At 48.4% G+C, this 15424-nt stretch overlaps 1 protein-coding gene across 1 annotated transcript in view; it reads right to left on the bottom strand.

Moving 5' to 3' along the window:
* Positions 1–61: 61 nt before the first annotated feature.
* The window catches only part of PIK3C3 (phosphatidylinositol 3-kinase catalytic subunit type 3), a 64037-nt gene continuing 48674 nt past the window's right edge, over positions 62–15424 (bottom strand). The window contains exons 15-25 of the mRNA XM_061572434.1: positions 12953–13069; positions 10582–10719; positions 9226–9354; positions 8855–8924; positions 8316–8380; positions 5911–5995; positions 5541–5615; positions 4914–5082; positions 4438–4528; positions 3546–3671; positions 62–2970 (exon numbers count right to left, since the gene is read on the bottom strand). Of these exons, the coding sequence (XP_061428418.1) occupies positions 2956–2970; positions 3546–3671; positions 4438–4528; positions 4914–5082; positions 5541–5615; positions 5911–5995; positions 8316–8380; positions 8855–8924; positions 9226–9354; positions 10582–10719; positions 12953–13069 (1080 nt within the window). The 3' untranslated portion in view covers positions 62–2955. The remainder of the gene's footprint in view (positions 2971–3545; positions 3672–4437; positions 4529–4913; positions 5083–5540; positions 5616–5910; positions 5996–8315; positions 8381–8854; positions 8925–9225; positions 9355–10581; positions 10720–12952; positions 13070–15424) is intronic.

Here is a 15424-nt window from a genome sequence, read left to right as displayed (position 1 = left end):
TCAACTTTGTTCTCACTTGAGTTTTTTTTTTTAACCACTCAACTAAGAAGTTCCTTTCCCCCCCCCCTTTCTAGGCCAGCTGTATTTGACGCCTTTAAAATAGCCGGCCTCGAGAACATGAAGACATTCTCACGGGTGGATATTTTTTTAACAACCGCATTAGGCGAGTTTCCGCAGGCCCCGTGTTAACCAATTGGTTCGCGATTCAAAAAGTAACAAAGAAAAAAAAAGTCTCAACGGAGCTGAGACAAACACTTTAAAACCAAGCAAGGAAGCAAGCGAGAAGACGAAGAATCAAGAGACAAGGAGGCAGTAAAAACCGCCTGTTCAAACGGAACCTGCCATGGAAACACGTTGGATCGCCGCTACTTTGGAGACGGCACAATAAAACACGAAGTTTTTATCGCAGGGGGCAGAGTCCCCCCCCCCCCCCCACACAGAGGCGAAGAAAAGGCACAACCAATTTGAATGTTTGCGTAACTTGCTAGGACACCGTGTTCACAACGACAGCATTGCTGAAACGGCATCAAGGCCCTTTATTGATGCTGGACAAATAAGGATGTAACTTACACACGCGCAAGCACGCACGCGCACACATGTGGCAGATGTCAGCTGTGCGATGACCTTGCTGTAAATTACGAATTAAATTATGCTTCATAATTCAATTATGTTGGACCTATTTAGTGATTAGCAGATCTCAAATTCGCAATCTGAATGATGAAATCGTTATATGAAAGCGTTCACATTGCTGTACAGTTTTTTAGATTTTAAAACCACGTAATTTGTAAGTTAACTTTAGCAAAATGTCGATTTCCGCTTGCTGCAAATACGATGTCCACCGACATGAAAGCTGCAGGGTGGGTCCCGTTCACCTACAAATCTCGGAACACACAAGCGACTCAACATTATATTTTTTTAGAGGCATAGCGCCGCTGTTTGTAAAGACACTGTACTCACACCACAGATAACTGTTGCAACACGACCGCACTTTTCACAACTGGTGCTAAACTACGCCACTCGCCCTCCCGCATGGCCTTGTAGGAGCATCGATACCGGTAGTTTTTTTTCTCTTCGTTTTGATGACGTACACGTACGCATACGTATGTCATCGGAACGGGAAAGGATTCAAAGGAGCGACCCTCCATTTGCTCGCTCGTGCTACTGCTGGCAGAAGCGCTAGAGGAATCGCTTTAGGAATCTTCAGAGGGCTACCTCCCCCCCCCCCCGTCGAAGAGTATTTTTGGCCTACTCTACCACGCTGGCCAGACGTCGCAGATTATTACGGTTGGCGATGTACGGTACGAAAGAAGTTCAAAGAGATGGGGAGTATCCACGCTTTACCCCACCACACGCGCCCCGCGGATCGACTAACTGTGGTTGCACCCGTTAACACTGCCGGGTGGACGAAGGCAGTGGAGGGATTTAAGAAGCTTGCCCCGTCATTTCAACTGCCAAGCCGGGAGATGGAACCGAACCAGTGGACCTTTGGGTTTCAAGTCTAGAGCGTGAACCATTGCACAGCTGTAGCATCTTATTGATGCAAAATATAAAAGAGCCACTCGAGATAATAACTAACGACTTTTTTCCCGATGTCTGGAACACACGCAAACCATTGTTTACGGGCATGCGCACTGTTTACCACTGTAGTCCAGCCGCGGTAACAATTGCACTCGATGTGGCAATGTGTCATTTAAACGCTACATAATGACAAGTTTGGCCACGTGTAATCTCTGATAAAGATAATACTATGTTTACATGAAATTAACTAAAACTAAGATTTTAATACTTCACGTTAACTATGCTGTTTTTAATAAGTGGTTGCCAAACACCCGCGGGACGTAGACATTAGAACACCATTCCAGTGACCGGCACCATGGGGACCTCAACTTAATGCCAGAATTTTTTTTTGCAAATGCATTTCGCTGAGCTGACAAAAAGTTCCCGTCGCATTGAACAGTGATCTTAAAACACCGAAGAACGTGGCCACGGGGAGGTCACATGGGTGGGGGTAAGGGGATTGGGTGAGGGCAGCTGCTACCCCTAAAGTACGGTAAGTCCTCGCTTAACGCGTGACATTCACACAACGCGTTTTTTCCATAACGTGGCTCTTCCAAAAGAGATCACTTTTCGCCCAACTCGGAAAGCGCCAGCTGTTGTAACGCAGAAAGCGCACCGTTATAACAAGTTACACGCCGTTGTGATCATACGGAACGTGCACTGTTACAACTCAGTTTCTGAGCGGTCGACGACGAACTTTCTTGAGCTGTGCAGCCGAGCGGTACAGTGATACAGTACGCGGAATTATACAGTAACGTGGCGGCGTACCCTCAGTTATTCGTCCTGCCGTCTCACTACGTGTGCGTAGTCGTACGTCGCTATCTCGCCAAACTCTACCATGACATTGTTCATGGAGAAATAGTTTTCGCTGAATGCATTTTTCGTTTAATGCAGCACTTTTCAGGAATGCATCTAGCGCATAAAAACGAGGACTTAAGTGGTGGTGATAAAATCAATATGCAAAGTAAATAAAGATGCATGAGGTGAGTTTCCTGCCTGCTGGCCACTGGAACGGTATTCCAACGTCGACCTCCAGAGCGCGTCGGTGACGACTATATGAATAACTTGAGAGTACCTATCGTAGATACGGGAGTTAATTCAAACACTCTTGAACATAAAAAATGACAATATAAAAACAAACAACGGATGGCAAATGTACAGTGAGTCATCGGATGCAATTCCTGCCAGTTTAACATGCTAACTTTTAAACCATTTTCCCAGCGTAGAAAAATTGTGGAGCAATTTCACGCTCCCGTGGGCCCGAGTGGCATGGCTTGGAGTAAATTAAAGCGAACCGGTGAAGTACTTTTTAAATCAGCATGGGGTGTGATTATTAAATTGGCCTGGAAATGCAGCGTGGATGTGTCCCGCGAAGATAGCGTTGTTCCAGGTAACGTTTTACCTCCGCCAATACTGCAAAAAAGTTAAAGGAGATAAAGACAAGGAATTAGCGGACACTGGATTTTCGTAATTAATGTCACAAACAGCTGCTACTGCGGATTAACAATCCAAGTGACATTGTGATCGTCAACACAGCTACTGCAACAACAAAAACCTAACTGTTAAACGATTTCTATTTTATCAAGTAAGGCCCCACTGAGCTTTTGTCTCTTTTTCAGAAGTGACCTGGCCACAAATGATAGCTCAACGAAGTGGCTTATCACGTGAAAATTTATAGCAGCCAAATTATCTCAATGCATTTCTCTAAATGTGGATGGAAAAACCAGAGGATCCGGAGAGAATCCACTTGACCATGGGAACAGCATGCAAACCTTAAAGCTACAGATGTCAGGGTCAAGATCAAACCCATGACCTCCTGTATTCCAGGCGAGATGGTTAACATCTCGCCACCGCAGCGCCCCTGGAGTGTTTGCCAGGGTGGACGTGAGCCCAGTGGGGGGGGGGGGGGGGGGTGTCGGTGGGGGAGGGACGGGTGGGGGGGTTGCGGGACGATGGGGGATTGGGGGTGGGGCGGGGTGGGTTCTCACCTGAGCAAACTTGTGAATTTGCTCGACAACGGCAGCAAACAGAGCCCCAACACTCTCGTCGATCAGACTCTGCATGTAGTGGACGGCCTCCTCGTCAGAGAGGTCCAGACGGAACTTGTCTTGCACCTGCACGCACGAGCGCCACACGTAGTCACGGCAAGGGGCAGATTGGTGTGATATTTTTTTACTTTCGCATCAGCAAAAATGAGTTAAGACAATTGCCGACCACACAGAAGAACGTCCCGGTTTTGATCCATCTCACAAACAGCCACCTGTGTTGAACCATATCAGAACATCGCACAGTAGAAGAGGAGGCTATCCCCTACAACGGTGAACAAATTAGGAATGGGCCACCGCGGGTCAGCAGTCTCACACCGCATACCGACATAGCACGCCACTGCTTCTGTACGACGTCGTGAGATGCAGTCGCATTTTAGAAGTGAGTGGGCTATGTAGCTCTTTTTCAGAAGCGACCTGGCCACAAATGATAGCTCAACGAAGTGGCTTAGAACAGCGAGATACTCTAAACGCATGGCGATTCTAAATGTGGAGAGAAAAACCGGAGGACCCGGAGAAAAATCCACGCGACCATGGGAAGACAGACATGCACAATCCAAATATACAGCAGCAGGCGTCGGGGTCGGAATCGAACCCACGAGCTTCTGTACACCACGCGATGTAATTAACATCTCTCAGCCACCGTAATGATGATGATGAGAGAGAGGCATGCAAACTCCAAATATACAGCAGGCATCAGGGTTGGGATCGAACCCACGACCTCCTGTATACCGAGCGAGGTAGTTAACGTTTCCTCGCCACCGTGGCGCCCTGGGTTCGCGTTGTGTTGCGCGATCGACGTGCGGAGCTCTCGGCGGCACGTCGGTCACCTCACCTTTTTCACGGTCTTGTCGGGCTCCAGGGCGATGTCGGGGATGTTGGCGTCCACCATGAGCGTGAAGAGGTTCAGAATCAAGTTCGCGTACCTGCGCGACAAACGACACCGCAGCGGAGGGGCGTGAAACATTCGCTTTTCCGCAACGTAGAGATCTGTTAAAATGTAAAAAAAAAAAGCAGGAAACTGATTGTGTTTCGTTTGTTGTCATTCAACCTCGGCCCCACCTCTGATGAGCATGGTTGGCTGCGGAAGGTACGAAAGAAGTTAAACTTACATACATATGAATGGGCTAAATTTGGTCTTCCTGGAAATAATGTTGTTTTGTCAAGGAGTCGGGTTGATTCCGGGGCACTCCACCCCTGAATGTACCTGGTACGGCGGGGGGGGGGGTGATGATGATGATGGGCACTGCACGGTGTTTGGTATGGGGGCAGGGCAGAGGCAGGTGGGGGATGACTGTGGGAACGGCGTACCTGCGCAGGTGCAGGAAAGCCGTGTAGCACTGCTTGCGAAACTCCTGGTACTGCTCGCTCTGCATGCCTCCCATGCCCTCCACCATCTCCTTGCTGAGCTTCATCGGGGGCGGCAGCGGCTTGGGGTCGCGGCCCAGGATGTAGCCGAAGTCGATGTGAAAAAGCTTTCCTGCACGCACGACGCACGCACGGCTCCGATGAGCCCGTTGCTTTGGGCCCCGGGTGGGCTCCCATCAATCAACGAAGCGAGCTCTTTCAACTCCTGACAACGCACGATGATGCTGCGCCATCAGCGCCATCGGCTGTATTTACAAAGAGAATTTGACTTGTCTGGTAAAATGAAAAAAATGGTTAAGTTTGGTTTACGTTGGAGCTTGGATCACGAGGGATCAGAGTGAGCGTGCGAGCAGAGCAAATGTGCCGAAGTGCAATTTGTAATGCGGCTGCTGCCACCGCTGATTAGATTTAAATGCCCTAATGGTATCGAGTTTGGAACACGTTGGGGATTATTTTTTGGGGCGGACATTCTGCCACTTGAGCGTGAAAATGACAGGTAGTGGGTGACTTTGTGACTGAATGTCAACGTTGGAATCAAATATTTCAAGGTTTCAACAGAGTTTACATTACCTGTTTTGGTGAGTAGCAAATTATCCAGGTGTCTGTCGCCAACGCCAAGTATGTAAGTTATGACACAATAGCCAGCTGTCGAGGGCAGAACAAACGTCGTAAAATACCCCATTAACACAACGTTCACTTGGTACGATGATTCACTTTTATACGTAACAAGCTGTCCTATGAACGAGTTTGAAAGGTTTCCTAAAGTATAACCCTACAAAAAAACTACCCTAAATAAAACTGAAAATGTGCCACTATGGCTGTCAGCAATGACACGGCTGACTTCCAGTGGCCGTCGACACGACAACAAAAGGCATTTCACAGAAACAGAAAAAAGTGGCCTTCCCACGTGCTTTGGTTGAATGCAGGAGCAAGAACCTACCGCAGCTCTTCACGTACGTATCCATCACTTCGGCACTGATCCCGTAAGGGCCCTTCTCACTCGGAGCGTGCTTCCTGAAGAAATTCTGCAGGGCAGTCAACGTGGGGGGGTTGCGGGTGGGGGGGCGGGAGTGTAAAGGAACGAACGTGAGCGATCGAGGTGCTAGTACTATTGCGTAGATTTTCACGGCTGCACCGTATAGGTACCCCTGTGCATTTGCGTAGCACGTGTCGCTTGGCACGATGTTCGACGTTTCGGTTCGAAACGCCGAACAACACGCGGCGCTACTTGAAAAAAGCACTGGAGACCGATGGGGGCTTCTGTCCCTTTGGCGAACAAGAAGACTGTACAGCAATAATTTGCACATTCAAGCCTCAGGGTTTGTGCTTACCCTCGTGCCCGTCTTTAGGGCACAATTTACGTCCAGGCATATGCTTCGTGTCACTTTGGAGCACGCCTGAAAATGGATATCGACCTACGCTTTGTTATTACAAAACAGCTGCAGTTAGAAATGAATAAATAAAAAACTCGGTAATCATAATTAAAGCAAAAAAAATGCGGCGCAATTCAATAAGCGCTCGCCAGCGGACACGTCATGCAAGTCGTAGCCACCGTAAATGTGTCCTTATGCAGTTCAGGTGGTTCGGGCACCTGGTAAAGATGCCTCCCCATAGACTCACCCTGGAACTCTACCGGGCACGTCCCACTGGGCAAAGACCCCGGGGGGCCGATCCAGGACAAGCTGGTGAGACTACGTCGCTCGGAAAGAGCTGAAGTCTGTGTATACTAGTGTAGTGTACAGTATAGTGTAGTATATAGTAGTGTAGTATATAGTAGTGTAGTGTATAGTGGTGTATAGTGTAGTGTATAGTGGTGGATAGTGTAGTGTATAGTGTAGTAGAGCTCGAGTCTGTCGCAAGGGAAAGGGAGGTGTGGACCAACACTACTCACTGCTGCCGCGACCCTCACTAGGACAAGCGGATTTAGCAACGATTTAGCAACGAACGAACGAGCATTCCTGAAGTTGAAACTGTAACTAATAAACAGCTCTACGTCAAAGCGATGCATATGAATTGCTCACTTAATTGCCCACTTGAGTACAACATCTGAGGCTCTACAAAAGACATCGGTCGCAGCGATTGACAACAACGTTCTGTCGGCAACACCGCTGCGCGCGGCATTCTGATACGTTCCTGCTTAAGCGCAGTGGGTCTCAACCTTTTCAGTATGGCGGCACAGCCCCCCAATCCAGACAACTCGTCCCTGTGCCCCCCATCCCACCCTCCGCTACCCCCTCAAGCCCCCCACTGATGTCAATTAAACATTTTCGATTGGTGTGCGCGAGTTGCTCGAACACAGCGATCTCGGAGGGGGTGGGCATTCTCTTTGGGCGCTTTCCAAAATTTGGTTACCGCTCCGTTGCTTGTCCTGACCACTGGCCATCACCCATCCTTTCGGGCAATGTGGTCCTCCTACCCGAAGCCCACCTATTTTTCTTCCTAAGTTTAACTTTTTTTTTTACCATGTAAGGTCCACCGAGCTGAAGAGCTCTTTATCAGAAGCGACCTGGCCACAAATGATAGCTCGTCCAAGTAGGTTATCATCACGTGGAAATCTATAGCAGACAAATTAACCGTATGGCGGGACCCCGGGGTCCCGAATAATTAATTTATTTTTGGCGACTCCATCCCGCCGCGCACATAAACGCCGCGACCCACCGGGCGCAGATTATTCTGTTGTCATGTCGTAGTCGTTGTCATGCCGTAGTCACAAACTTTTATTAGCACATCGTGTCGAGCTCGTCGAGACAGACATAAAATGATGTCGCAACGCAGTTTATGCGAGAGCCGGGGGGCTAATGGGACCCTGGGGGTCCCGCCCCATAAGGTTCAAATACTCAAAACGCATGTTGATTCTAAATGTGGAGGGGAAAAACTGGACCACCCGGAGAAAAATTCACGCGACCACGGGGAGAGAGAGACATGCAAACTCCAAATATACAGCAGTCGTCAGGGTCGGGATCGAAGCCACGTCCTTTTGTATACCAGGCGAGGTAGTTAACATCTCCTAGCCACCGTGATGATGATGAGAGAGAGACACGTAAACTCCAAATACACAGCAGTCGTCAGGGTCGGGATCGAAGCCACGTCCTTTTGTATACCAGGCGAGGTAGTTAACATCTCCTCGCCACGATGGCACCACTGTCTCAACACAGTGGCGCCCTTGAAAACTTGGGCTACCAAGCCCTTTATTCGTAACTCCTCCTGCACGGTATCCACGCCGCAGCCTGCGCCCACCTACAAGGCCAAGGAGGGCGCGCGACCCAGGAGGGGGGGTGGGGGGGTGGAGGTACGCGCCGATTTGGCGCCACTCGATGCGAAACTACCTGGGTGCCGTGAACAAACCTGAATGCATCCTTCTGAAGCCAGGACCTCTGCCACTGCGACCGACTCCACGAACTGCATGAAACCTGCCCGGGGGAATGAAACGTCGGCAGAATCGGCGACGACACTCACGAGGGCCCGGATAACGTTGGCGGTCACGAAGGCGGTGGCGCTTTTCATGTCGCTCATTTTATATTTTCACTCGTTGCTCGTTTACGCGAGGAACGCTGCAATCGCGCCACGCACGTCGTATGTTTTCATAATTTGATATGGCAACACACGTTAGACAGCGCATGCAAGTGCAGTAATTTTATATTTTGTACGCGGTACGTCTATGCTCGCGTGTCTACGCCCTCCGCGTTCGCAAATCCGCACGGAACGACAGATAGGGTCAAGCATCCCAACCACGACCCGCTCGGTGTAGGGGAGGCCCTCATCCAGCAGTGGATTCACAGAAGGCTGTACGTGCAAAACGGAACACGATTCGTGGCGACGAGGTGTGTATACGGATGCCAGTTCAACAAGAGTTTTGAACTGTTGCGATGCCGCTAAGCGTTTACCGTGTTTGGTGCTGCTGGCAAGGACCTTGTATGGCGTCAGCTTCAGGTCCAGGTTCTCTTTACGCAGGAGCTGTTGGCGACGCGTGGGTGAAAATCGCATTGCCGTTACGCGCGTAATATCACACGGAGGCTCAGAGAAGAGTGTAAAAGTGGAAAGGTGCCAAGGAGAAAAGAGGAGTGACAACAAAGGAAGAAAGTTGGGGTGAGAAAGGGAAGGAAGGAGGCGGTAACGAATGGCGGGGGAGAGAACAAGAGGGGGAGGAAAGGGTGAGGGAGGGAAGGAGCAAAGGATAATAATTTCAAGGAAGCTGAGAAAGAAGGAAGGAGGAAGATGAGGAGGTGAGGAACGGAAAGAGAACGGGGGTGGGTACCTTGTCCATGAGAGAGATGATCTGCAGGATGAGCTGATCCTGTCGCAGGTCGTCTCCGTGCTTGAAGATCACGGGGTACTCGGCGCCGTCCGTCGTGCGGAAGATGAGCTTGGCGGGCATCAGCGCGCTCTTAACGGGCGCGCGACGGGATGGGGAGGAGGGCACAGGTCACAAGATACTGGAACGTAATTTTCAGACGTTATGTACGTTGATTAACTGTGAATAACCCAACTAATAATAGACATCCATTGTAAATTATGGGACGGCATTAACCCCCGACCCTCTGGTATTCGCACCTGAGTGGCTCAAAGTGATGACATCACATTTACCCGCCCCCTCTATTGAAGACTGAAATAGGTTTTACCCACAATTCTAGGCTGTCGCCTGATGAGGCTGGTTGTAATTACCGGCGAAATATCATACTCGAATTGTGAATGTTGTGGGTTTACTCTCAAACACACCGGTGTGCTGAACTAGTAACTCATTTTATTATTTCCCTTCTACATTACTTTACCGAAAGAACCAAGAATATTAATCCCTGCAGTCACGAAAGCTTTAAATCGAAATTTAGTAACTCATTGGTATGTTTTGTTTACGTGACAAACCTTACTAGTAAACACACACGCGTCCATTTAAAAATGTACAAAAAAATCAAACAGCAATGTGGTCAATTAATCTACGGACCTACTTTGGATAAATTTGACTGCAAACACAATGTTCCAGTCAAAGCTGTTTACTTTGACACAAGGTAAACATTTGCATGGTGTGTATAATTCGTGGATTTTTTTTGGTGGACAGTACGTTTTACTCCTGTCAATTCGCACATTGCGTGCGCAGATTAAATCCCCATCTTTGCGTTCCGCTTTGGGACGAAGAATTGAACTATGTTGACAACGGAGCTGTTAGATGTTTTCAGAAATGAATGGCTTAAATAAATCAATAAACCATGCAGGGGTCCCTTGCAACACCAGGTTCATTACGACAGCACAAGGGTCTAAGGGCATAACGAGTGCCACGATGTGAACATGGCTACAGAAACAAAACGGGTGGCACCAGGCGCAAAAGTGCTCAAAGTTGTTCAACGGGAGTTCACTAAGAATGCCACAGCACGAGAAAAGCAACAAAGGGCTGTGTCAAGGCAGAAGGGGATACCCAGCCGATGACGAATTCACTGAGCGGAGATTGGAAAACATTTCTCTCTCTCAATACACACACTCACTCGAGGGTAGGTAGACAGAGAACATCCCAAAAATTTTCATTAAATTTTAATTCGCACGCCGAGACATTTGTGGCCGAGTGAGAGCACCCGGAGGGGAACTGCCGTGCCGTCTCAGCGTGAGCTCCCCAGCGCCGCACCTTGAAGAGCGTGGCTTTCTCCGGGATGACGCCATTGGTTTTGACCTCCGGCTCCAGGGGTAGAGGGATGGGGTCAAAGGTGAGGAAGCTGCCCCTTCCGGCCTCGGCTTCGCCCAGCAGGGACTGCAGCCGCTCGATCTGAAGTCACGACGCAAACACGCGCACAATCGCACGCACACCCAAACACGCGCACACAAACATGTGTATGTAGGCATGCATACACACGCACACAGACACATGTGCACGCGCCACGCGAATGAACGCACGCACGAATAGTTTTCCTGCCCCCCCCCCTTTTTTTTGTAAACGTAATTTGATACCGCGGAAGGATACGAAAAAAAAGTGAATGTTACAATTTGGAGCGACGTCTGTGCCCAATTCGCGATTTGAATGCCTTCAGCAGCCTTGTGAATAAGGATTTGCGAGCGTCGTTGGCAAGCGGCTACTAAGACCGGCACGGCACATGAAGGGGCGGTGTGGGCCAGCACCATGACCAGCGGTTGTGGCCTTTGTCTCCCCAGTGCCGATGCTTACACCTTGTACCAGGCATTCATGTCACAGCCAACTCGACCTAGGAGATTCCCAATATGAGTAGACTTACCCTATGCCACTGAAACATATACGTGCACATGCAAACATGCACACATGTGCTTTTATTTCTCCAGTGCTGATGTTTATACGCTGTACGAGGAACTTTTTGAAGGCTGAGTCAATCTAAGTGAGACTCACGAAAGTTTGAGGCACCACTTGCGACGAATGTTATCCATGACTGCGAATAACACCCAGGTTGCAGGATTCGTAATGTAGTGTGTGAATCAACAAACCACCGCACGCACAGCTTTAACAGACTGTCCGGGCAAGTGCTGTTAGCGAACACCTATTCAAATCAGCACAGCGCACGAGGGGGTGGGTGGCCAGCGCTAAGCCCAGCAGCCTTTGTTTCCCCATAGGCGATGTTTACACATCGCACCAGTAACTTATCAAAGGCCGAGTCAACCAAGGGGAGGCCCAGGACCGGTTCAGATAATCGTTACTGGTATATGCCGTGAATCGGAATCGAACTCGGGTCACCGGATTTGTAGTACAGTACGCTAACCACTGCGCCACCGCTCCCCACCACACCTACAAACACATGCTTCTGATCATTGCCTTCTGCTCACCAAAGGATGCGTCTTGCTCCGATTGTCGATGTGTTAAAATTGTTCACTTATAAAATGTTTAACTTCTATCTCATTTAATTTAGGAATTCATTTGTGACATGTTGCACTCTCCCGCATGCATGTTTTTCAGGATCTGCTTTTCTATTTGCTTTTGCAACAAAGGACTCCCTTGTAAAAGAGATGTGTAGTCTCAATGGACTCTCACCTGGTTATAAATATCTTATATGTGACATAAGACACACATATTAACAAAAACAAACTTCAATAACAAGACAAGGGTTTCAAAGACGATAACGGTGCACATTATAGATCAAGTAAGTAAACGTAACGTACAGTTTAAACAAATTTAAGCTTGAAACACTTTTGATCGTTATTCTTAGAAATAGCTGTTATGGACCAATTCCTAACGGGGATAAAATCCGAACCGGCGAGCCTCAGACACCAATCACTCGATTTTGAGAAGCAGCGCGCGTCGATCCCAGAAGAGTTTTTCTGACACCTTCGCGATTAAAAAAAGACGGAATCCGCTCTCGGGGCCCTGCCCTCTGCTCCAAAGACAAAGATCACCGCCCCCCATCATTTAGCCTTCAACAGACTGTTGGGGCAAGTGCTGTTAACGAGCATCTATGAAGGCCGGCAAGGCATCGGCCACACCTTGCGGTCAACGGCCATCTGGCCGCGTGGCTTTGCTAGCGCACGTGGTCGCTTCACGTGAGCGGTGACGACGACGGCGGCGGCAGGCTACCAAGTGCGTCGGCGGTGCAACTTGAATCGGGGCTACGGCGCCCGGCTTGCTAAGAAGGAATTTGGAGAAGCGGGGATGGAAGGCAAAGTGTGATGTGTTTCCAGCCTCTTTACGAGACATCTGGCCAGCGCTGGAAGAGTAGGCGAAACATAGCATCTCGAGGCGCTCTTCGTAACTCCCTTTGAGTGGAGGCCTATTTGCCAGCAGTCACACGTGAGCAAGCAATTGCAGGGCTGCAGGTCTACGCCCCGCTCCCCCAGCAGGATCCAAAAGGGTTTTTGGTGGCAGGTAGGGGGTCTATCATTTGCCCCCAACAAGTACGCCAAGCCAAGGAGCTATGTCCCTCCCCCCCTTCTCCCCGCCATAGAATCATAATCTTTTTTTTTTATCCTGGAGAAATCCGATGAGCTATGAAGCTCTTTTTCACATGGCCCCCCCCCCCCTCCCCCACGCGCCACGAGCAAACCTTCTTCTTGCGATTGCCGCTCTCGCGTTGCACGGCCTTCATGAGCTGCACCATGCGGTCCACGAACGTCTGCTGAGCGGCCAGCAGCGTACGCCGGGTGCGTGCGTCTTTCCCACCCTGTGGAACAACAACAACGACAGCGCAGCGTTTTCACCACCGCCAAGCGACATTCACAGCTGATCTTCTTGGTTCTTTCGGTAAAGTCACGTAGAATGGAAATGATAAAATAATTCTCACGACGTTTCGGCCACAACGCAAGCAGCCGTCCTCAGCCGTCCTCAGGTGAAGAACAGGTCTGTCGAGAAGACAGACCTGTTCTTCTGTCTTCTCGACATACCTGTTCTCCACCTGAGGACGGCTGCTTGCGTTGTGGCCGAAACGTCGTGAGAATTATTTTATTATGTTTTATTTTTATTATTTTATTATTTCCATTCTACGTGACTTTACCGAAAGAACCAAGAAGATGAATCGCTGCAGTCACGAAAGCTTTAAATCGAAAAATTCACAGCTGACTTTTTTGGTTTATTTGTTGACGCTTTCCAACCTAGTCCGAGGGGCGCTTGTTGACGCTTTATGCGTTAGCGCTGTCTGTCGATCTGTATGTACGTATGTAGCGGCGGGGAGAAATGTAGCATTCACAATGATGATCTAGCGTGAATGAAACTTTAGCGTAAAGTTGCATTCCTATTCGGGAATCCCCCGATTGAAGACTGGCCACATTGATCAAAGGGTTGTTGGATAAATTGTGGCGACACCTGCAAAAGCACTCGAATGGACTCTTTGCAAACAGGCATGTGTATCTTGCGCCATTAGCTACCCGCCGAGCTTCCATACTGATAATTATTTGTTGAAAAGCATTACACAATTAATGCGAAAGCAACATTTTCCTAGTGTTAAAATATGCTTGAAATGTATCAATAGAATGTTTGGAATGTGCGGGCGCGATCGAAAGGTGAAAATAAACTGGACGGGAGAAAAAAATAGTCATAAGGAAGTGGCTAGAATGGGTTCAGGATGAGATAAGTTTCATTGTAACAACTCTGGATAGGATAAAATATTCGAGTTAGGTATATTATTATCATCATCAGAAGGACGGTCTTGTGCTGAAGGAAGCTCTAGAGCAGTGTTTTCTTCACTAATTTTCAGAGAGGGGTCACTTTCACCAATAAGACATCAGTGTGAGGGCCACCACACCACCCTGCAAGGAGTCTCGTCATATTTATGTATCGTTAGGGGCCACACATCAGGTGCCACCAGTGCCCCCACGAGCCTTGCAGTGAAGAGCACTGCTCCAGAAGGAAGTTGGGGTGAAGCGCAAGAGGTAGAAAACGAAAAGGTGCTGGCGGTGGTACGCACAGGAAGATGATAGAGGCACAATGTCGGAGAGTGTGGAGGGAACTGGAGAGCCATGAACCTGCCCGTCGGCATGGAAGAATGAATCGCAAAATACCAGGCCAAGCCAACCTGTGTCCAAAGTGCTGGATTAGAAATGTTAAAAGTTGAATATTCAAATTCTGGTCAAGGGTTGGCTCAGCCCATCACTGCTCCAGGATTGATATAATTGGTATCACATTGTGGGAAGGAAAATGTGGCCACACCCTATACAGAGAGATTGGCTCCTGTTACGGGAATAAGGAATATCTATAAATACTGAAGGCTGCACACAAAAGGATCGCGAATCCTTACAAAGGTCTCTCTCCCTACAAGTGTGTGTGTCTTCCGTCACGATTACAACTCTGAATGCGAGGGTGGCTTTTATTAATCTGCAACTGTTTGTACTCTCTGACTTTCTCCAAAAATGTTATACACTTATTTTCTTTTGTCGAAAATGTTGTTGTTACTTGAGCACCATTGTCCCTGTGTGACAGAAGTTAAACACTCCTACCCTATGCGGACCTCAATTTCAGATGAGCCACCAAAAACTCTGCAGGTTTTTTTTAAGGCCTGCATATAGTCTTAAATCGATGGCAAATGATTGCGCGTATCGATCACAAGCAAATGCAATTGATTGCGGGCGCATCAACACAAATTCTGGCAATTCTAAATAGATCCTGACGGATTATAGTTGAACCCAGAGTAATGGGACACAATCAAAGTGAACATGTGCAGACAATCGCACAAAGCCTGATTTTCCCTATCTCCAATTACCTTTTACCTCAATTGCACCAAATGTTTTCGAAGTCAAATAATGACGTTTGGGAAATATTACAATTGTCGAAACGTCGTGAGAATTTTATTGTTTTATTTTTATTATTTTATTATTTCCCTTCTACGTGACTTTACCGAAAGAACGAAGAATATGAATCCCTGCAGTCACGAAAGCTTTCAATCGAAATTTAACATTACAATTGTTTGGAGAATTTCGATTTTTCTTCTTTCAGATAAAGCAATGGGCCAGTATTTTTTTTATCGAAAAATAAAATATAAACCACCGTGGCAGTGTAGCTGAAAATCTAGAGGATGCACCGTCTA

This window comes from Lethenteron reissneri, chromosome 50 (assembly GCF_015708825.2).
Source record: "Lethenteron reissneri isolate LAM-NWPU_2019-01 chromosome 50, ASM1570882v1, whole genome shotgun sequence".
Classification (NCBI taxonomy): domain Eukaryota; kingdom Metazoa; phylum Chordata; class Hyperoartia; order Petromyzontiformes; family Petromyzontidae; genus Lethenteron; species Lethenteron reissneri.
Note: the sequence above shows the minus strand (reverse complement) of the source record. Positions and strands in the feature narration are given on the sequence as shown.